This window comes from Castor canadensis, chromosome 11 (genome assembly GCF_047511655.1).
Source record: "Castor canadensis chromosome 11, mCasCan1.hap1v2, whole genome shotgun sequence".
NCBI classification, from domain to species: Eukaryota; Metazoa; Chordata; class Mammalia; order Rodentia; family Castoridae; genus Castor; species Castor canadensis.
The window spans coordinates 30903226-30927078 of record NC_133396.1 but is presented as its reverse complement, the minus strand read 5'-3'; the positions used below and the strand labels follow the sequence as shown (position 1 = coordinate 30927078).

Genomic DNA, 23853 nt, shown 5'->3' with positions numbered 1-23853 from the left:
ATGTTGTTCACAAAAGACATAATTAAAATACAAGGACACTGAAAAGTTGAAAGTAAGTAGATGTAAAAAACTTCATAGGTAAATGCCAAAGAGAAGCGAGATGTGTAATATTTTAATATCAACAGAAATTAGGCGAAAAGGGACATGAAGATTGTTAGATGGAAGTCGTGACATTCTCACAAAAGATAACATAATTCCAATAGTGAATGTATTCAAATGCATTACTTCAAAAACACATAAAAGAAAAAAACCCACAAGGAGGATTGTAACATATGTCTCTGAGTAATTGATGGTTCGAGCAGAGAAATTTATATGAATAGAGCAGAATTAAACTCCCAAAATTATCCTCATAAGTGTACTATATAGAACACCTGTATCCAACAACTGCAGAATTCTGTTTTTTAGATGAATGAATGCTTTTATTTTTATTAATATGGCTTTGAAATGTAAGACAAATATTAAGAATTATAAAATAAATCACAATCTCAATGTAAAGGTCATTTAAATGAAATTTGAAAAATATAGTACAGCTATATAAAAGAAATAAAAAATAAGATGACAATAGCTACCAAATGTTACAAATTATTATCCCAAATATGATGGATTAAATACCACCATTAAACAAGAAATATTTTAAGATTAAACCTTAAAATAAAATCAAGCTACTGCAGTTTATAAGAGATGCAGAAATTAAAATAGAAAGATGCAGAAAGGTCAAAAATAACAGTAGTGCCAAAGAAAACTAGAAAATGCAAAAAACAAGGGTAGTGATATCAGACAAAGAAGAAGTGAATGAGACATGTACTTTACACTGTTGAAATGTTGTAAGTCAGTGACAGCAGTCATACTTCATGTACACTAGTTAGAATATTTTTGAGATAAAAAGATCACTAAACTTAGAAATTCCAGAATCGAAAACTGCAATCACAGTTTGAGACTTTGATAAGACAAAATTACAGAGGAACTAAACATTATAGCTGATAACCCACTTTAAATATATATGGAAATTCACCCTCCGCTAATAGAGAATATCTCTTTTTCAAAGATCAAAAGAAAGTTATAAAAGTTCATCGTAATCTAGGTTGCAAGGAACGTCTATATGAAAATCAAGAGTATGAATACTTATTTTTGACAATGATGCAGTGAAACTAGAAATAAAAATGTAAATACAAGACCAAAAGAAGATTAAGCACTCTATTAAAATTGTTTATCAAAGAATTAAAAACTTAAGGCATTATTAAAATCATTAGATTTATAGGTTGTAGCTATTAATTTACATGGATGAAAATTAATAAAATTGAGTATGTTTATGATTAAGGATTATTAAAGTTATTATTAAGTATTTAAATGATTTAATTTTCAAATTTTTATTTTGGTTACTTATTTTTAAATTTTCTACTAGCATATATCAATTTCCATACACGCATAATATAGTTTGATCATATTGGCCACGCTGTGACACTTTCTTAACACTCACACAGCCATTTTAAAACGATTTTAATGGGTTTCATTATTCTATTCTCGTATGTGCATATAATGCAATTTAATTCAATCATATTCACCCCCCATCACCGTTTGTTTACATTCTCCTCTCCCATTAGATCCACCTTTTACACTCAATACCACTGTTTTTCATTATTTGTAGGTCTAGATACTTTTTTTTTTCTTTTTAGGACTGGGGTTTGAACTCAGGACTTTGTGTTTGCAAACCAAGCACTTTACTGCTTGAGCCACACCTTGAGTCCTAGGTCTAGATTCTGAATACAAAAGAAAACAGCTGGCGGGAGAGTGGCTGAAGTGGCCAAGCACCCACCAAGGAACCACAAGGCCCTGACTTCAAACTCCAGTATTTCCACAAAGAGAAAATATTTGATATTTGTTTTTCGAGTCTGGTTTATTTCACTTAATATCATGATCTCTCATTCTATCCATTTTCCTGCAAATGTCATAATTTCCTTCTATAGAGTTGAATAATACTCCATTGTGTGTGTGTGTGTGTGTGTGTGTGTGTGTGTGTGTGTGTGTATGCCACATTTCTTATTCCATTTATCAGTTGATGGACACTTAGGCTGATTCTATATCTTGGGGATACTGCTGTTATAAGCAGGGGTGTGCACGTATCTTACATTCTTATAGCTATGTGGAATAGCAGGATCATATGTAGTATTTAGTTGTTTTTTGAGGAACTTTCATACTTATTTTCCATAGTGGTTGCACTAAGAGACATTCCTACCAACAGTGTATAAGGATTCCTTTTCCCCCATATCCTCACCAATATTTGTGTTTGTTTGTTTTCTTGATGATTGCCATTCTGATTGGGGTGCCATGAAATCTCAGTGTAGTTTTGATTTGTGTTTTCCTTATGGATAAGGATGTCAAACATTTCTTTGTGTATCTGGTTACCATTTGTACTTTTGCTTCTGAGAACCGTCTGTTCCATTCATTTGATGATTCATTAACTGTGCTTCTGCTGTGTAATTTTTTTGAGCTCATTATATATTCTAGATATTCTCCCATTCTGCAGGCTGTCTCTCCATTCTGGTAATTATTTCCTTTTACATTTTTTTTTTTTTTTGGTGGCACAGGGGCTTGAACTCAGGGTCTCATGCTTGCTTGGCAGGTGCTCTACTAGTTGAGCCACTCCTCCAGCACAGCAGAAGCTTTTTAATTTGATGCAAACCCATTTATTAATTCTTGCTCTTATTTCCTCAGCTATTGGTGTCCAGTTCAGAAAGTAACAGTTTATGCCTATATCTTTAAGTGTTTTCCCCTAGCAATTGCAAAATTTCAAGGCTTACATTAATGTCTTTGGTCCATTTTGAATTGATTTTTCTACAGGGGGAGAGATAGGCATGAAGTTTCAGACTTCTAAATGTGGATATACAGCTTTCCCAACAAAATTAGTGGAAGAAACTTTTTTTTTCTCCAACGTGTGTTATTTGGCACATTTGAGAAAAATCAGATGGCAGTACTTCAGTGGGGTTATATCTGGGTCTTCTATTGTATATTATTGGTCTATATGTATGTTTTTGTGCCAGTACCATGCTGTTTTTGTTTATATGACTGTAGTATAATTTGAAGTCAGGTATTGTGACACCTCCAACATTGCTCTATTTGCTCAGAATTGTTTTAGTTATTAAGGATCTCTTATGCTTCCATGTGAACTTTAAGATTGATTTTTCCTTTCTATTTCTATGAAGAATGACATTGGAATTACGATGTGGAAGGCATTGAATCTATAGATTTCTTTCAGTAATGTAGCCATTTTCACAGTATTAATTCTTCCCATCTCCTAGTGTCTTGTTCAGTATTTATAGTTTTCATTATAGATGCTTTCACCTCCTTAGTTAAGCTTATTACTGGATTGTTCTGAGGTTATTATGAATGGCATTATTTTTCTGATTTTTTTCTTTCTTAGTTTCTTTATTTCTAATAAATAGAAAAGCTACTGATTTTTGTATGTTAATTTTGTATCCTGATATTTTGCCAACAGTGTTTATCATATCTAAAGTGTTCTTTGGCAAAGTCTTTAGGGTCTGTTAAGTATGGGATCCTATCATCTGCAAAGAGAGATACTTTGATTTTGTCCTTTCATATTGGTATCACTTATGTTTCTCTTGCTTTATTGCTCTGGTCAAGAACTCAAGCACTATACTGTATCAGGATGAAGAAACTGGATATGCTTGCATTGTTCCTAATTTCAGAGAAAATGCTTTTGGTTTTTCCCCATTTGGTACAACACTGTCTATAGGTTTGTTGTATATAACTTTTATTATGTTGATGTATGTTCCTTCAATTCCAAGGTTCTTTAGAACTTTTCTAAGGGATGTTCAATTTTGTCAAAGACTTTTTCTGCATTTATTGAGATGGTTCTATAATTATCGTCCTTTATTCTGCTTATATACTGTATTGTGCTTATTGATTTGTGTATGTTGAATTCATCCTGGGATGAAACCAACTTGATCATGGTGAATTTTCCTTCAATGTGTTGTTTGATCTAGTTTGCAATTATTTTATCAAGTTTTGCATCTATGTTCACCAAAGTAATTGCTCTATAGTATTCTCTGTGTGTGTGTGTGTGTGTGTGTGTGTGTGTGTGTGTGTGTGTGTGTTTATACAGTTTTGGTATCAAGGTAATACTGACTTCACAGAGTAAGTTTGGTTCCTTCCCTATTCCTTTTATGGAATAATTTTGGGATTATTGGTGTTGGTTCTTCAATACCAGTAGAGCCCAGCACTGGTGATTCACATCTGTAATCCTAGCTACTTAAGAGGTAGAGATCAAGAGGATCACAGTGTGAAGCCAGCCTGGGCAAATAGTGTGGGAGACCCTATCTCAAATACCCAACACAAAAAAGGCTGGTGGATTGTCTCAAGTGGCAGAGCACCTGTCAGTCAAGCATGAAGCTCTCAGTTCACATCCTAGTTCCAAAAAAAAAAAGGTCTGGTAGAATTCAGCAATTAATTCATTCTGTCACGGGCTTTTATTTGTTTGGAGACAAACAAAGGCAATCTCATTGCCTATTGTAGATTTGCTTAAGTTGTTGATACTCTCTTTGAGTAATTTTGGTAGGTTATATGCATCTAGAAATTTATCTAATTCTTCTAGATTTTCTAGTTTATTGGAATATCAGTTTTCAATGTATTCTCTAATCATTCTCTGAATATCATTGGTATTTGTTGTGATATCCCCTTTTGCATATCTAATTTTATTAATGTGGATCTTTTCCCTTTTTCTTTTGGTTAGTTTGGCTAAGGTTATTCAATCTTGTTATATTTTCCAAGGACCAAGTCTTTGTTTCATTCATTCTTTGTATTTGTCTTTTGGTCTCCATTTCATTAATCTACCCGGATCTTTCTAATTTCTTTCCATCTCCTGGTTTGCCTTTATATCCAGTAGTGTTTGTTTTTATATAATTGGTTAAGCTGATTTTTGGTGCTTATATGTTTTCAATTGCTATATTTTTGATTGATTGTTCTCTTTCTCAATGTGATCTTCTTTGTTTCTTTTAATTTTGGTTTGAAGTCTGCTTTGCCAGAATATGAGGATAACTACTCCTGCTTGCCTCTAGGCTCCATTTGTTTGGAGTATCTTTTTTCATCCTCTTATTTGAAACCTATGCTTGTCTTTGCCAGTTAGGCACATCTGTTGCAGACAACAAATTTTTGGGTCTTGATTTTTTTTAAATACATGTATGTGTGTATAATTTTTATTTATTTTTTGATTGTTATACATTAATAATAGGAGGGGATTTCATTATGATAATTTCATACATGCATACAGTGTATCTTGAACAAGGTCACCTCCTCCATTCTCATTCTTTTCCTCCCTCTCCCTTCCCCTTCAAACAGTGTTTGGTGACTTTCACCATGTTGTCTCCATATATATATATATATGAAGTGTACTTCCACCTTCTACACCCCTCGGTATCCTTTCTTTCCCCCTCCTGCTAATTCCCCTAGACAATCACCTATATACATTCATGCCCCATTATTATCATTTTAGATCTAGGGCCAGCAGATGAGAGAGAACGTGTGATATTTGGCCTTTTGAGCTTGGCTTATCTTGCCCAGCATGATCTCCAGCTCCATACATTTTCATGCAAATAAAATAAATTTTCCTTATGGCTAAGTAATATTGCATGGTACACACACACACACACACACACACATTCTCTCTCTCTCTCTCTCTTTCCTTATCCACTCATTGTTCGATGGGTACCTCTTCTAATGCCACAGTTTGACTATTGTGACGAGAACTGCGGTAAACATGGGTACACATTATGACTGCATAATTCAATTCACAAGACTGTGTCTATTCTGGAGAATTGACACCATTAACATTCAATGTTATTTATTTGTAGTAACTCTGGTCATTTTGTTGTTTTTGTGTTTGCATCTTTCCTAAACCTTATTTGCTTATCTACTCATATGGGTAGAATCATTTTTGTCTTACATTTTCATGGTGGTGTTTATCTTCCTCTTCTCTGTGTGTAAGATACTTTTATGTATCATCTGCAGGGATGGTTTAGAGGTCATAAATAGTTTTTGTTTATTGTGGAAGGTTTTTATTTTTTCAATTATGAATGATAGCTTCTTTGCTGGATATAATCTAGGTTGGCAAATATTTTCTTTCATGGCTTGAAATACCAACATTCCATATCTTCCTGGCTTTTAGAGTTTCTGTTGAGAAATCTGCCATTATTATGACAGGTTTGCCTTTAAATGTGACTTGGTGCTTCTCTCCTCTAGATTTCAATATTCTTTCCTTGTTCTGTATATTCAGTGTTTTAACTATAATACATGGTGAGGTTCTTTTCTGGTCTTGAGTTTGGTTGTCCAAAAGCCTCCTCTACCTGAAAGACCATCTTTTTCCAAGATTTGGTAAATTTTCTGCTATTATTTTATTGAATATATTTTCTATGCCTTTACCTTATACCTCTTCTTCTCCTATGCTCATGGTTCATTGATGAACCACGTCTCAGAGGTCTTGAATGTCCCTTTTATACTTTCTTAACTTTTCCCCCTTACTCTAATTCATCTACCTTGTCTTCAAGTCCTGATATTCTATCCTTTTTTTTTTAATTTGGGCTATTGAACTTTTCATTTTCAGAATTTCAATTTTTCTTTTCAGGATTTCTATGTCTTTATTGAATTCCTCTATCACATCCTGCAGTGTCTTCCTTATTTCATCGCTGTGTATTTGTATTCTCTTAGAAGTGACTTAGGTGTTTATTCACATTCACTTTAATTTCATTGGTCACTCTTATAATCATTCTTTTTTAATGTTTTAAGATTTCATCCACTTCACTATCCTAAGAGTCAATTATTGTGGAACTGTTGAACTTTAGAGCAATCTTGTTGCCTTGTTTGTTCATATTTCTTATGTTTCTGCATTGGGATTTACACATCTAAGACCAAGTCATTGGTTGGAGATTTTATTCACCTGTAGTCTTTCAATTGAAGCAGTCTCGATGTTCAGGCCAGACTGTGTAGTGGCAGGATTGAAGTATAGTTTCTCACCAGTGGACTTGAGCTCAGTAACCAAACATTTGCCCATGTGCTCAGGGCACTGGCCCCAATACCCAGCATCAGAGAGAAAACTAGCTGTAGTCTCTTGCAGTTCCTAGTAAACAGTTTATTGCTGTATGTGGGCTGCGGGCACCCTAGTTAGGGTCCGTTGTCTGCTTTTAGGCTGTTTTTATTTTAGCAGCTTCTCTACTTCATGTACTGAGAGTTACTGCTGATCTCAAGGAACTTAGCGGCCTAGTGGCCAGGCAGATTCCTACTTGCTCCACAGGCCCCTCAGTTTGTCCTAGCCTAGAAGTGTCTGCTCAATGTATCAGAGAGTGGGGAAGAACTGGGTTCCACAATACAGTAGGGGAATTGAGAAAAGAACTCTGCCTGCTGGTCTCAGCATTTACAGACCCCACCCACCAGTTAACTATACAGTGAGGGGGAGGAGGCTAGAGAAATTACATGGTGGGTAGGTCTGTACTCAGAGCTCTCAATCCTACCCATTAACAACCCCCACATATCTAGAAGGTAGAGACTGAGCACACTGCCAGACTTGGAGCTCTTTTTCTTCAGTGATCCTCAGGTGATGGGCTTGCTTTCATCAAAGAGGGCAGGACCATCCACAACCATGCCTGTCACTACCTGAGCTCCTTGCTGCTTAAATTTCTCAATGGAACCATGTCAGACATTCTCCTTTTCCATGACACCTCTCATGGCTATCTCCTGACCAGACACCATGCCACAGTGTCTCCAGGCTCCCTGACCTGCTATTGTTCCTTGTTTTCAGGACCCCACAGTGGCTCTGTCTTAAACATAGGCCTCCACATAGCCAGATGATGTCTGGCTCATAGCAGTATGATATATGGGGATGACAGAATGTTTTCCTTCTCCAATGCTGGCCTGACATGCAGTACTAGTCAATGCCACACCAAATCCCCACACTGGTTTTAAGGCTTGTGGGAAGTGTGAGCTTTGCCTCTGGCTAGGTCTCCCAGTCTGCCACCAGGGACATCTGGCTTACCTTAGTGGTGTGTTTCTGCCTTTTCTTCTTCCTTAGGAGCTGATGTTAGAACTATAAATTGTTACCTAGTTTTGTCTGTCACCTGTGTGTTTCTATGTGCTTTGCAACTATCCTGTCCATCTGTCATGATTCCTAATGCTCTTCCTCTCTCTCTCTCTGTTCATAATATAGCCTCTCCTTAGTAATCTGACTCTTCACATTCAAGGAATGAAACAGAGGAAGTTTTTAATTCATCATCTTGCAGAATTCTTTTAAAGCTCACTTTGACCATTTGTAAACACCAACTGCATATTAATGCATGAAAGAAACATCAACAAATTTTGAAGAGTTATCCTATAAGCTAAATTTTCTGACAACAATATAATTAACTTTTCTGTGCATCAGTGAACATAAAAAGAAAATATGGGAACCCTTCCCAAATTAGCCTATCTATTTAATAGAACTTCAATAAAAACTGTAATAGGTGTTTTCTTTTGTTGTGATTGATAAGCTAAGTCTAAAATAGATAATAAAAGATAAAAAGGGGCATGTAATAACATGCTTTTGAAGGAGAAGAACTAGGCAGAATGGTCAAATATTAAGAGTTACTGTATATAATAAGCAACATACTATACTATTTGCAGAGGCATAAACAGACCCATGAAACAGAGAGCCACACACATATGAAATGATATGTGAGAGTTGGTTTGCAGATCAATTAGGAAAGAAGGGGTTTTTCAATAAATGATGAGAGAATTGGTTATTCATTTAAAATAAAGGAAGAATGAAATGGATCCTCACCTTATATAAGGCCAGAAAACCAATTATAGACCAATCAAACTTAAACACTTTTAGAACCACATTTAAAAAAAGAATATTTTGTTGGGTACAGTGGCTCAAACCTGTAATACTAGTCACTTGGGAGGTGGAGATTGGGTAGAGATTGCAGTTCAAGGCCAGGCCAAGCAAAAAGTTTGTGAGAGCTCATATCAATCAATGGTGGCATGTGCCTGTTATACCAGCTATGCAGGGTTGGAGGCTCATGATCCGGGCAGGCCTGGGCACAAAGTGAGACCTATCTCAAAAAGAGCTAACAAAAAGGGCTGGTGAAGTGGCTGAGGTGATAGAGTCCCTGCCTACCAAGCAAAAGGCCTTGAATTCAATCCCCAGTTAGATTATCTTTATATTCTTAGCAATGGAAAGACTCTTAAAAAGATATGAGGGAAATCTGATTGCATGAAAATAAGAACTCTTGTCATTTCATCATAGGGTAAAAAAAGACAAGAAACAAATTTGGGAGAGTAATTTTTTTATAACATATTACTTACTAAAGGAATAATAACCAAAAGAAACATCATACATGTCTATGAAAAAGCCAGCCCAATGGAAAAAATGGTCAAAAGATATGAACAGAGGTTTCACAGAGAAACACAAATGCTAATAAATAATAAACATATGTTCAACTGGCTATAGGGGGGGACCCCGGTTTATAGTATTTGGGGATATTAAAAACCCCATCTTGGCTGACTTCAAACTACCAATATAATGCCACTGAACACAGAGTTAAGAAGAGACACATGTAATCAGTTCTCATAAACCAGTGTCAGATGATCCTAGCACATCACTGTCTCAAAGTCATTAGTAGCCAGGGAAATTCAAATTAAAGTAGAATGACATAATACTTAATACACCTACCCAATGATAAAAATTAAAAGTAGCAAGAAAGCAAAGTTGTTAACAAGAAATGGCACATTTCACTCATTATTGGTGAGGGTCCAAATTGTTTTAAACAATTTCAAACATGACTAGGTATTTATTTCCTTATAAAGTTCAACAAACAATTATCATTCAACCTAGCAATTTTACTTCTCTCAGGTAACTTACCCATGTGGAGCAGGATATAAGTAGGAAATTGTTTTTAGCAACATCACTCATAATAGAAATTCTGAAATAACTGGACTGCCCATTAAATGCAGAATGGATAACTGCACTGTAGGATAGCCATGCAATGGCATACAAAGAAAGATTGAAAAGACATGAGCTACCTAAAAATTTCAAATGCATGAATTGAAAAACCAGAATATTGACTCAAGAAAGTCTGAGTGATACTTTCTGTAACATTGATAAGCAAGTAAAACCAAAGAATATATTGTTAAGGCATATGTACAGAAGTAGTAAAACTGCAAAGAATATGATGAACACTTAATTCAGGACAGTTGTTACCTCTGAGAGCAAGGGAAGTGAATGCAAGTAGAGAGATACTATGTGGACTCAATGGTACTAGTAATGTTTTATTTATTAAACTGTAGGTAAATAAAAAATAAATCCTAACACAAATAAGTAAATAGATAGATACAATAAGGGAAGTTAAAATGAAAAATAGAAGCATTGTAAGTAAAATAATCTGTACCTTATAGTTAGTATTTGCATCCTCATTCTGTAACATCTTGTCTCTTTAAGCAATTTCAATTTTATTAGAAAAGTTTTTTTCTCTTTCTTCACTGGAATTGATATTAGAAAATGTTGAATGTTGAGATGCTTGTCTAATATCATCTAATATTTCTTCTTTAAAAATATTTTTAAAAAAGATTGTTTTCAGAGACAGGTTACTGGCTTACTTTAGGCTTTAATAAGAGTGATGGAATGAGCTTAGCAATAGAATGTGACCTAGCATGCATGAGTTCCTGGGTTTAATCCCCAGTACTACACAAAAACAAAAACAAAAAATCAAAAATTAAGATATTAAATACATGTTAATTTCCCTCTAAAAGTAACTATAGTAATTGCAAAAAATGACTGCAAAGGAAATTTCAGATATTTCTAAATTTTGCTTTTGTAAAACTAGCTTCATTTTCATTTGGTATATTTAGAGAATTTAACCCTTTTATGCTTAACTATTCATAAAATGTTCAATTTGCATGATGTCCACAAATACCCATGTTTATAATTGAATACTGTATTAACTTTTAAAATGTCTATTTCAACTTACTCAAGTTTCTCTCTTACTTCAGTAAGCAAAAATGTGCATGTCTACAACAGTGTTTGAAGACTATTCAATGAATATAGTGTACAATGTAAAAAAAATTCATATAATAAAAAATTTACTTGAAGAACAGTTTATATTGCCTCCTAAAAACCATTCAGATTTTTGCTATTGGAATTGCAAGATCTTCTAGTAGAGTCTAATTTAGGAAATCTTACATTAAAAGTAAAAAAAAAATTCAAACTTAGTTTCTTCACGCTGATTATCCTGGGCCTTGTGCAAAACTTCTTCAATTTTCAAACTTCTTTCGGTGCTCTAATCAAAGAGCAAAACAGATTCCTTGAATTCCCTCTTTTCCTTTCCCCACACAACAAATTAGAAAGTTCAGAAACAGAAAAAGAAAACCAATGTAATCAATTAAATGCTGAATAGAACCATGACTGAATGCCTGAACAGAACAACACTGACCAATGACCCAAATAAATTCAGGGCACATGCTCTTCAATCCCAAAGCTATGTGCATAAAGGCAGGCACACAACCTTCACATCACCCTCCTCACAACACATCACCCTATCATTGAATAATAGAAGACAAACACTGACCTAGTTTAGAAGTGCAGATGAAAGAAAATGAAAACAGGATACATGACAGCAGCAAGGAAACCATGGTAACTAGGAGAGAGGACTGCTTTGCTTACTTTATTTTGGTCAGAATAATCAGCAAGCTGAGCCTTTAGCTCTGCAATCTCAGCCTCCAGCAGACAGATCACTTCTTCATAGTCCATTTCCATTCCATGTGCCTGCCTCTGTGCAGCCTCAGCAAGATGAATCCGACTTCGCAGAGCTCTTGTTTCTTCAACTACAGCTTTGGCTTCCTAAAGAGTTCAAAGTTATTGTCAATGAAAAAAGAAAAAAAAAACAGATAAAAATAGACCCATGGTCTAACCAAAATACTTTCTCAGTTATAATTCTAAAACTTAATACATGTATGTTGCTCCATTTAAAAATTAATATACATTTTATTCTATTATGTGGACTAGCTGCCTGGTTTTACTCTTTCCTTTGTTGGTTTCACAGAAATTTTTCAGTATGGCTTCTAACTTCACATATCTAGCATAACATCTGAAAAAATAAAGGAAGCTAAAGAGAATTGAAAATGGAAAATGGAAGAATAGGAACTGGTCCAAAGATAAAAAAAAAAAATGTGGGCTACAGCAAAATTCAAGTAGGTAATAGAGCTCATGTTCTAAGAAGGCTCTTGTAGCTTCATCAGATGCTGTTGAGAGATGAAAAGCTTAGACCAAGCCCCAGGGGCAAAAAGCTTTTTCCTAGACATCAGTCTGTTATGTCTTGCTTTTGGCTTAAGCCAAAAGGTGGAATTCATCTGCAGGATGCAATGTTCATAAGAGAGTTATTAAATACATGCTGTATCTCAGGTGCTTCACTGATCTTTACTCATTTAATGTTTAGAACAGCACTGAGAGAAGGGCAAATCATTTCATACATGAAGGAGCTAACAGACTCAGAGAAGTTACATAGCCTATTTAATGACATGTAGTGTCAGAATTTGAACCCACATCTGTTTGACTCCAACACTGATGCTCTTCTTTCACCATTTTACTCTGCCTTTAAATGACAAAATAAAATGAAACAAAAATCCCTCAGACACTAACTGTACTCTCCACTTCAGGATGAGTTGAGGGTGGGAAAAAACCACTTGCTTTCTCAAAATGTGTCTTGGTGCTGGGTCAAAGACAGTCCCTGAGGACACCAATACAATTTAACATGGTGGGTATTACACTGTAAACCATGTCTTTTTCTTTACTTGATGAAGGCTTTTCTCTTCTCTGCAATGGAAGTTTCTGCTCCACTTGCCATGGCTGATATTAAACTAAGGCTTTCAAAATGTTCTTGGAGCTGTGATAGGGCATTTGCTTTTGTTGGAGACTAAATACATTTGAAATGTTGAGAGTTAGGAATGTAAACATATTCTTAAGGGTCAGTTTTTCACTCATATATTCAATAATTATTTATTAAATACTTAATATGTGTCAGTTTCAGGAATAGGCAGTGAACAGTATAGACAGAAAATTCTCCCTCTGTCCCCCTCAAAGTCCACATTCTAATTTGGAGAGACAGACAGTAGGGATTATCAGTGAAAATTTCATAGAGAAAGCATCTTCAGAGACCCACTGAAGGGATGGAGCCATGATTTCTCAAGGAGCATTTCTAAGCAAAGGAAACTGCTTGTACAAAGTTCATGAGATGGGATTGTGCTTTTTCATTAGAGAACAGCAAGGAGGCCAGTGGAGCAGAGGTAGTGAGCAGTAGGGGAAAGGAAGAGGGTGAGTAGTAGGATTTGAGGACAGAGTGGTAACAAGAGTGAGTATGAAGGTGGGTTAAGAGTGGAGTGGTTTACATGTTATTCTAAAGCCTTCCATTTCATACTGGGTGAGACGGGAAGTGACCGGAGAGTTTTGAGCTCAGAAGTGACAGAAGCTGACTTAAGTTTTAAAAGGATTACTCTCACTGCTTTGTTGCCAGTAGACTTAGCAGAGGGCAAGAGTGGAAGTAGAAAGAAGAGGAAGGGGACAGGCAAAACTAATTGTAGCTTGGAAAAGGGTGACAGTGGTAGAGATGGTAGAAAACAGATTCCAAATACAGTGTGGAAGTAGAGATCCCAGTTTAGGGCATCAATAACATTTGTTTAGCAGTGACTGCATCTAGACAATCATGTTATGTGATAAAAATACAAAGGGGCAAATGATGCTGCCCTTTCTCTGGCTCAGCTTAGAACATCAGATATAACTTAGATAAATGAAGGAAGGAAGGTATGTTAGACAAGTAAAACCAAAAGTAGAAACCACATAGGAACAAAAGAAGAAAGCCAGGAAGGAATGTGGCACATTTGAGAAATAGTGCTGTATAGATTTTGATTAGAATAGAGGCTGCCATAGGGAAATAACTAGAATTAGTACAAATACTAATACTATCAAAGGCTGGGGAGGGCCATGTGCTGGCAGAAACGGCAAGAAAGGCAATGGAGCTTGAATCCAGGGAAGTCTCGAGAATAGGAAAAGGAAGGGGGGGCAGGCAGTCATGTTGACACGTACCTGTAGTTCTAGCTACTCAGGGAGGTGGAAGTATAAGAGGATCACAGCCCCAGCAAAGTTAGCAAAAGACCCTATCTGAAAAAGAATCTAAAAGCAAAAGGATTGCTGGGGGTGTGTGGCTCAAGAGGTAGGGCACTTGACCCTGGGTTCAGTCCCTGAATCCCCAGTATTATGTAAAAATTGTTTAAGAGGTAAACCTAACAGCAAGGTGCAGAATGGAGAGATGTGACCAGCCTTCTGTACCCTTGACTTCAAAGAACTTATCTCTTTGTATGTAAAAGTAATTGTCTTATAGTAGAAAGGCACTTGGCAAAGAAATGGACATCTTCCTTGCCCACCACATCTGTCAGTTCAGTGCAGGTGACCTAGTAAAGTGACCAGCAAAGCACCTTCACACTAGGGGGTTGCTATACATACAGGAGAAAATGGATTACTGTGACAGCCCTGTTCTAAGTGTCTTATGTATTGACTCAGCTAGTCTGTTCACAGTGATATGAGGTATATCCATTATAATCCTCATTTTATAGACAGAAGACTAAAGCACAGAAAGGTTAAGTAACTTGCTCAGAATCACAAACCTAGTAAGTTGCAGAACTGAGATTTGAATCCATGCAGTCCAGTTATAAAGTTCATATTCTTGGTTACTGTTGCATACTACCTCATTGACTATAGAAAAAAAATTAAAAACATCACTCTTAGGTGATAATAACATCAGTGCCAGCCTGCCTTAGCTTAGGATGTGGCCATTACAGTAGATTCAGACACATTCAAGGTCACTACACTGCTCCCCATTTCCTATTCAATCAAGCTGAAAAAAAAAAAAGGCCTCTGAAGTGAAAGAGGACGGGCAGAAAATTCACCATAGCCGCAATGAAGAATAACTAATTTGATGATTTGTCTCCTTCACACTCACTTCATGTAGCTTTTATTCCTCTATAAAAACAGCACTTTTGTTTTTGTTCAAAGAATGCTAGTTAATTAAATGAAGAATCTGGATGGAATTTCTACAGCCATTATAGTGCACTGACAGTAATACAGTGTGAAATGCAGTTGGGTGGTAAAAGATGCAGAGGTTTTGATGCTGAATAAATTCATGCTATTTCTTTTGTAAATGTATAACTGTCAGGCTGGTGAATGTGACCCCTTAGCAAAGTTCTAGCCCAATTCCCATTGAATGGCTGTTTAAAAGATTAGTGCATTGAAATGACGACTTTTTAGAGGAAGCAGTAAAGAAAAGATAACAGCAGTGTGCCAGATTTAGCAGTAGAGGATCACATCAATCCACTTTCTCTTTTCCTCCCAGGCTGTCTTCTAATAAATAACTGCACAGCCTCCTATGTCAGTAATATTTGAGCCAGAATTCTCCCAGCACCTCACCATGAGCCTGAAATCCCAATCAGGACAAATACCATTGTCAATTTGCTGACTTATTTTGTATGAGGCAGAGTTAAATTCAGGTTAGAAAGTTAGATCTTAAAAGAAAAATCTATGGTTTAATAGTAAATCAGAAAAATCAACACAATCCACGTTTTTAAATGTTAGCTAGTATGAGCAAACTTAGCAGAAGGGAATCCTGAATTATGAAGTGAAATATGGCTTTTTTTTTTTTTTGGCAACACTGAGGAAATGCCTTTAGCTCACGCCAACCCTCTGTAAAATGAGGGTTTTCTTCATCACAATTTTACAATGAATCTTTAGAAAAGATAAGACCAAATTCTTTAAAAATGTAATTCAAGCTAATGAAAATCTTTGTAGGCTACGAATACTTTGGTTAGTTATGGTATTGTGTTGGGACAAAGGGCAGAATAAACTCAGACAATATGCTGTGTGTTTCTGAACATAGAGCACTTTTTCCTCACAAGGCAACAAAATCTAGAATAAAAACAAAACAAAACAAAAACATGGGCTAGGGGTGTAATACAACATAGAGTGCTTATCTAGAATAAAATGGCATGGGTTTTGAATGGGACTTAGATCTAGGTCAGCAAATTAGATCCGTGATTTTTCTTTTCATTTTCTGGCTGCATAATTCTCTGAGTCTCTGAGTGTGTTCATTTGTATAGTGGGACATAATATCTAGCTTTTGAGATCAAAACAACTCCTACAAGAGGGTTAAAGAAATTATTATAGTCCTTGGTACACTGTTCTCTCTTTTTACTTTTTTGGAAAAATAGACACATCACCTATGGTATCAGAGAGCCTGACTAGATAATTTATTAAGGTTTTCTCTTTTCCTGAGACACTCAATTAGTAATATCAGCTCTTAAACTTCAGAGAAGTTATTTGGAGACATAATTTTCACATGTCATTTTTAACGATAGCAAAAATTATTTAAAACCTTTTCTTCTCTAGTTATGTGTCCTAATGGCTCCCTAAAGTAGCAGAAAGAAGCATGAACTGCATATATTTGAAATTAGGCTACCATATCTGTTCCATGAACCTTGGAAGTTCCGTAATTTTTTAAGCTAATTGGTAAATCTTTCAAATGTCAATGGCTGACAGGAGAAAACAGGGGATTGAAAAGAGATAAATGTTTTTAGTGTAATGTAACTTGTGCTAGGAAGCCCTAAAGAATATGTTTCTTATCAGCTGCCAACATTCACTCATTGAGAAACCTTTCTTGGTCTTGGCCCTACTACTGCTTGTGAAAAAGATTAAGGGCTAGTGAAGGAAGAAGGCTGTTGAGTGAAAAGTTGGATCTAGTATCCTTAACTTGTGTATCTGATATATTTTTAATATACTTCTCAAAGGAAGATCTCCAAGTGCTTTGCAGATATATTCATTCATTCATGAACTTACCCTGTAGGCCAGGATACATTTGGGGGAGAATTTGAATTTCCAGAACTTTTTATGCACCTTTGATATTGGTTCATCCTTTCTTTTTCTTCTCTCCCTCTCCATGAACGCACCCAGCCACTGCCACTCCAGCAGCTTACTTAGCCAGTCATTAAGCACTGAAGTTTCTATGATGTCATTCATTGCTATTTCTGAATTTCCATTTGAACCATAAGATTACTGGTTCATGTCTTTACGACCTCAATTTTGGGTACTATGAGAATTACATGAGTGATCACCCTGCCTACTGTGTTTTTAACTGTAATATAATCTGTGTACTTTTGAAGGATCAATTTTACTAAATTATTGCTCCGGTTCCACCTTAGGTTACAAAGCTAAGTACGTGGTACATGATAAAATTTATCATCACTCACCATATTTCAAAGTTCTCCACTATTTGTCCTAGATCAATCTTTCTCACTTTAGTACATTCAACTCTACTTCATTATCATCATATCCAAGCACATTAATTTATTACATTTCCCAGACTAAATTCTCCCCCCTCAAAGATGCTTTTGGTCACATTATTTCACTAGGTGCATACTTTTTCTTTTACCCAGTTCTTACTTGTTCTTTAAAAATCTATCTCAGATTCCATCCTCTATTTTTTTTTACAGATGACTTTAGTATAAATGAACTTTCTCTCTTTTTTTATCTTTCATAATGTATCTATAATTAATCACAAACTACTTAGCATTTACTGTCTTTACCCTGAGATGTTATTAAAATATTTTATTACCTAACATTTTAAAATCAAAGGATCTTGGCTGACTAAATTAGAACACAAGCTATCTGAGACTAAAAATCCTATCTACAGTGAACAAGTTCTTCACTTAACCTAAAAATGAGATGTAACTAAGCTGACAAATCATGAAAGTGAACACTGCACTTTTTATATATAATAATTGCCTTAGAGAACTTTGTTAGGCAACAAGCTTTCATAGGAAATTCCTTCATAAAAGCCTTCAATTTTATGGGACTATGAGAACTATATATCATTTAAATAATTACAATAGCAACCATAAGTCATGCTGTGAGAAATACCATATCGTGAAAAGCAAATCATTTTATTAGGTTCTCCTTATATATAAATTTAAAAGACCCTTTTTATGGTATTTAGCAATCAAATGAGATTATACAAAAACAAGTAATATGAAGCAAATACAAAGGTTGGGAAGGGGCAGATATATTTAATTGTTTTGACAAGCTTATTTCTTCCTTTTTCATTAAATATGAAATTTAAATAACTATATATATATATCCTTAAAAATTACAAACTTCCAGCATGACTTAATACAGTATATGTCTCAAGGACTATATGTAATCTTAAAGGTCCTTTCCAACTCCATCTAATCCTTGATTCTACAATTTATGTAGCTATACTTCTTTGTGAAAGTGTGTAATACTGATAGATACTGTGAGTCAAGAAAAAAAGATTTCTTTAGTTTGTATGAAAAAACCCAAAACCCTCACTTTGCAAGGAACATTTGGTTAAGCTTTCTAGAGGAAAACCAGGTCAATCAAATTATAATTAGCTCTAATTAATCCTCCCAAGACCTGTCAACTTCTTTACCTGCAGCTGCCTCATTCTTCAAAAAGTGCAAAAGTGATTTCTGCATCCGAATATCAAAGAAAAATCAAAGAAACAATTTCAATCTCCTTTATGAACAGGAGTTCCTAAACAAGAACAGATATATAAGTGCACCTATCTGATAAATTTCCTGTGAAACTTGTTCACAATACAAATGTTAATTAGCTTGAACCCCATTTTGACATTATATTTAACAATGAATATTTATTTTTTTATATTTAGTGAGGTTGACATAAAAGATAAAAACTATTTTCCAATTTTGGTTACAAATGAACCAAAAGAGAACATTTACAGTATTGGAAACTTCCTTTTATAATTAGTTTAAAATCCTCTTTATTGAACCATGGTATAACTCAATGGCTATTTTCTTAGAACTGAAAAATTCACAATTCATCTAAAGTTTAAGATATAAGAGAGTCTGTCTTTAAAACAGAAATGTATTCCATCCAAATTAACCTTTAGGGAGTTACTTCAATTGGAAAAAAATTTTTATCCAATTTTGTTTAGGAGGAACTTGACCAAGAGTCCAAAATTTACAGGTAAAAACAAAAAAAATTAAATAAATCTATGAGAATTGGTAAATAAAAATAACAGAGAGAGAGGGAGGGAGGGAAGGAGGGAGGAAAGGAGAGAGGAGGAGAGCAAAAAACAAAGTGTGGCATGTCCAAGGATTTAAGACATATATAAAACTACAACAGTTGTTTTGCTGGCCAAAGAGGAAATAGATAAAACAGTCACTCATCCAACACATATTTATTGAGAAAGCAACTGTAAAGACCAAATAGTCCCAAACAGACTTAAGATTATGTAAGAATCTAGTCTACAATATAGTGATACCACAATGCAATAAATGGTTGCTATAACAAATCATTTGGGAAAAAAAAACTGTAAAGTGTAGACTCTCATCTCATACCACATACCAAACAAAATACTTTCTTTGATGAGTTAAATAAAGAGCTGAGGGGAGGTCTTGGTAAATACATTCTGAAATATAGCTATGAATGAACTTTTTCTAAGCTTTAATAAAGGAGAAATCATAACGAGAAAATGAATTTGAGAACACAAAAACACTTAGTAAACAATTTGTATACAGGTTGAATATGTGCCTCAGAGTTGGGAGAAATAGGGTTAATAATTTTACAATGTAAAGAGATCTCATATATTGATGTGAAAAAAAGAGAAAAACAGAGATTGGGAAGAGGAAAAAGCAGGAGTGGGAAGGCAATGTCATAGGTAAGGTAAGGGACACATGGTCACTAGTAATCACAACCAGGAAATTAGCTGCCTTCATTATTGAGAAATTTTGATGAAGTTCGTAATTTGAAATCCAGGCTCATAAACAATCTTTTGCTATGCAATGTGGATAATAAACCACAGTAAAATATATTCAAATAGTGATTTATTTATGTGGTTAGGTATAACTAGAAAAGTCTTATTTTTAACTTAAACATTTTGTGAATAAATCATTTATACAACCTCATGAGTCCCATATTCAAGTAAGAGTACTAAAGTGTTTCTCACGTAGTGAGCTCTGCCAAGATAAGGATTTTATGGCACCAACTGCTTATCACTACTTCCTCCTCAGGTAAAATTTACTAGTTTTTTGGTCAAATTAATATATATTGCTCCAACATTAAGAAACGTAAAATGCTCAACATCTAGGCAGATGTTTGAAATACCCTGAAAAGTGCTCTCTCAGCACTGAAAATGGAATTTTGGACATTTGCATTTGTTTGAAGTTAAATATGAAAAATTTTAGAAGGTAATGCTACTTTTGTATACATATATGCTTCTAAGACTTACAAGCTCTAAGGCACCTATTATGAAATGAAATGCTTCCAAGAAAGTGATGGCTTTGATCTATTTTTCTTAATAGATTGAGAAGTCCTCGTAGATTGAATGTGTACTTGTCATAGTGCCTTCATATAAATTAAGTATTTAATAAATGTTTTAAAAATTCTTTTGCCAAATTTCTCCAATAAGTTATTATAGGCATATGTGAAGTAACTGATGAGAAATTGTGGAATGTGATTCCTGACGAGCCAGAAAATAAGTGGTTCAAGGTATGAACCTTAGAACACTAATATCATCAGACCTAAGTAGGTCAACCTCCTATAAGCAATACTGTATTCAAACAAACCACAGGTTTTCTATGAAAGGTAAGATTAATTCCCTTCCAAATGCCTCCAACACTGAAAATTCTACTATTTTAGTTAATTTAACACAATTAAAATGACTTCTATAACAAAAATACGGTAATAAATTTTTTCTCAGATCCTTAAGGTAGTAAGATCTTATCTATAATAAGAGAAACAACTATTTGGAAATGGGGGTTTTGAAATGGAAGCCCATATTAGTCCATTTTTTGGTGCTATAATGAAATTCCTCAGGCTGGGTAACTTGCAAAGAAAGCAGTTTATTTAGATCACAGTTTTAAAAGCTGAGAGTCTGAACAGCATGGTGCCTATTCTGATGACGGGTCCACTGCAGATGGCATTACTGTGGAAGTGCATGTCAGAGGTAGCTGAGAAGGAATGATAACATGGAGAGACAAGGGTCCAGTGAGAACTTCCAAGGGTATTCCTCCCAATGACCTAAAGATCTTCCTACCTTTGAATGGTTGCATCACCTCTTAGTATGTCCATATTGAGGACAAAGCTTCCAACACAGGAACCTAGGGAGACACTCAAACCATATCTAAACCATAGCAACACCTCTGTTTGCCAGTGCTTGCTTAGAATGCTACATTCACCTCCAGTGAATCACCAGGCCTGGCTGGTGTCTGTGCAAACAGGAATGGCAACTGGGCAGTCCCAAAGCTATGTGTTCATGTTCATTTTCCAAGCAAGCTTTCTTTACCTTAGGCAGTTTCTTGGGTAGCATCTAATGGTGGAGAATAGAGGAGTAATTTTCTGAATCACAAAAAGGTAACTGATGTTGAAAATAAATTCAACTAGGTTTTTTTAAGAAGCTTCTTCAATCAGATTGTCAGCTATCATTATAAGAGCTTCATAATTTCTCAAAGAGGTTGTTTTTCCATTAGTCTTTTAAGGTAACTGCAACTGTAGATTTATAGGCAGTTGTAAGAAATAACACAGAGAGTTCTCATGTTTTCCTCATCAAATTTCCCCTGGTGGCTACATCTTGTATTACTATAGTAGATTGTCACAACTTCAACACTGACATTGTTACAATCTTACTCTTATTCCAGTTTAACCAGTTTACATGCAGTCATCAATAAAAAGGAGCAATCTATGGATATAGACAATCTGAATGAATCACAAGGGAATGGTGCGGAGTGAAAAGAACCACAAAAGTGTTCCCCGAAAGTGACATACTGTATGATTCCATTTGTATAACATTTTTGAATGACAGACAAAGTGTACAGAGACAGATAATAGATTAGTAGTTGTCAGGCATTAAAGGAACAGGTGAAAGGAGGTGGCAATGGCCACAAGAGTAGAACGAGGGATCCTTGTAAAGGTTTTTAGTGGAAAATGAAGCACTAGTGAATCAAATGTATGCATTTCCTTCTTTTTCCCTCTAAAGATGAGATGGCATTGTAGACACGTTGTAGTCCTGCACTGAAAAGATATTAAATGTTGGAAGGGAGTGTGAAGTCATATCAATTCTAAAAATCAGAGGCTTCACTGTTTCTTTAATAAATCCATAAAAGAACACAACCTCTAAAAGTGCAAAAATATGAACACTTTTCAAATATTCACTTATTATTGCTGTTCCTTTTTGAAGATATATTTAATTTGTTCTTCAAGCTTCTTTTGTGGCTTCATCTATAAACTATGAGAGCTCACCTATAGCTATTATTAAGTTCATGCTCAAACTTTACTGTGAAGAGAATCAACCTTGTACTGATTTGATCTTGTATTTCATGCTGTCCTCAAGCATTTTAACCCAACCTTTGCACAGGTGAGGCAACTACAACTGGGCTTATCTAGAGCTAGAGAAGTTGCCAAATGAACAATTTCCCATGTTTCTTCTGGGCAATAACTGGTTCAGACAAGCTAAATATTTTGGCTTTGGACAGTTCACAAATTCATTTCTGCCTGAGGTCATAACACTATATTGAAAGAAACTTTAAAAACAACTTAAGTACAAGAGTAGGTTTTAGAGAGTTGTTGATCAAAGAAAAGTTGCTAGATGAACAGCCCATGCCTATTAAAAGTTGTTAGGACTTGAAGAAAAAAATAACAAGAAGGATAATTTAATGGGAAATTGTGCTCATGATTTTAAAACAGTAAGCCTAGGTTGTTCTGTAAGGAACAAAAATCTCGTCAAAAAATACTTAGCATTTTGGAAACAGTACAGTCAATTCATTATGGAAGAGTGAGTATGAAAAAGACAAGGATCTGATCAAGTGAAAAAGGAACACTTCATAGTTTTTCCTTTTGTTTATTTATTTCCTTCCTCTCCCCTCCTTTTTCCCTTTCCCCTGTTCTCTTCTAGTTCTTCCTTGTTTTCTTTTCAGTTACACTAAATAAAAGTAAATTAATTTCCATACTTTAAAATAGCCAAAGAACTTTCAAAAGTAGACACTGTCTTTGGGATCAGGCCATTGTCTTATAAGATTCTGATTAAAAGTTTCTAAATGAGTGAATAAAAGATACTAAATTGTGGTCTCTCCTCTCATTGGAAGCAACTGGTAATCATCTTTGGAAAACAAAATCAAGTTTGTTTATTTGTTTTTTTTTTTAATACTTACTGCATATGTAACCTAATTTAAATTAAAAAACTGAAGAAGTATAAGATATTTTCTATTAAGCAATACTTCATTATTTTGGCAGGATTAGACATCATGTGAGGTATTACTGTTGATTGTAGTGCCTGGGTCAAGTATGTGAGTCATTTGAGGACTAACCATAAGCCCATAACTAATCTTGTGTAAATGAAATAGTCTCAATTTTTAAAAATTAAACACTAATATGTTCACACAGTGTGCTTATCTGAATCTTTTATGCAGACATTAGTTACAATGATACCTATGTATATCATAATTGGTAATTAAATTGAAATATTTATTGTTTTTATTAGACTATAATTACATATTTTTATTTTTCAAAATTTGTCCATAAAGCAAGTATGGACCAAGTTTTTAAATTGAAAATGAAGACATTCTACTGATGTGGAATAAAAGATGACTTGATTTACCAATATGACTGGAGCAATAAACAGAGATGAAAAGAAGTCACACTGCAAATTTCATAATGAATTCACTTGCAAGGGTATTTGTTGTGCAAAAAAATTTTTTCAATATATAAAAAGTGAGCAATATTAAGGCATTTTTGTAACTGTATGG

General features: G+C 34.8%; 1 protein-coding gene across 10 annotated transcripts in view; it reads right to left on the bottom strand.

Annotated features, from left to right (window-relative positions):
* Positions 1–23853, bottom strand: part of Stxbp4 (syntaxin binding protein 4) — a 201915-nt gene that overhangs the window by 116221 nt on the left and 61841 nt on the right. For 9 of the 10 annotated variants that reach the window (XM_074046086.1, XM_074046092.1, XM_074046085.1 and 6 more), the window contains one exon: positions 11699–11875. In XM_074046086.1, the coding sequence (XP_073902187.1) occupies positions 11699–11875 (177 nt within the window). Of the gene's footprint in view, positions 1–5628; positions 11316–11698; positions 11876–23853 lie in introns of those variants that run through there. The other variant, XM_074046094.1, reaches the window with a different exon arrangement.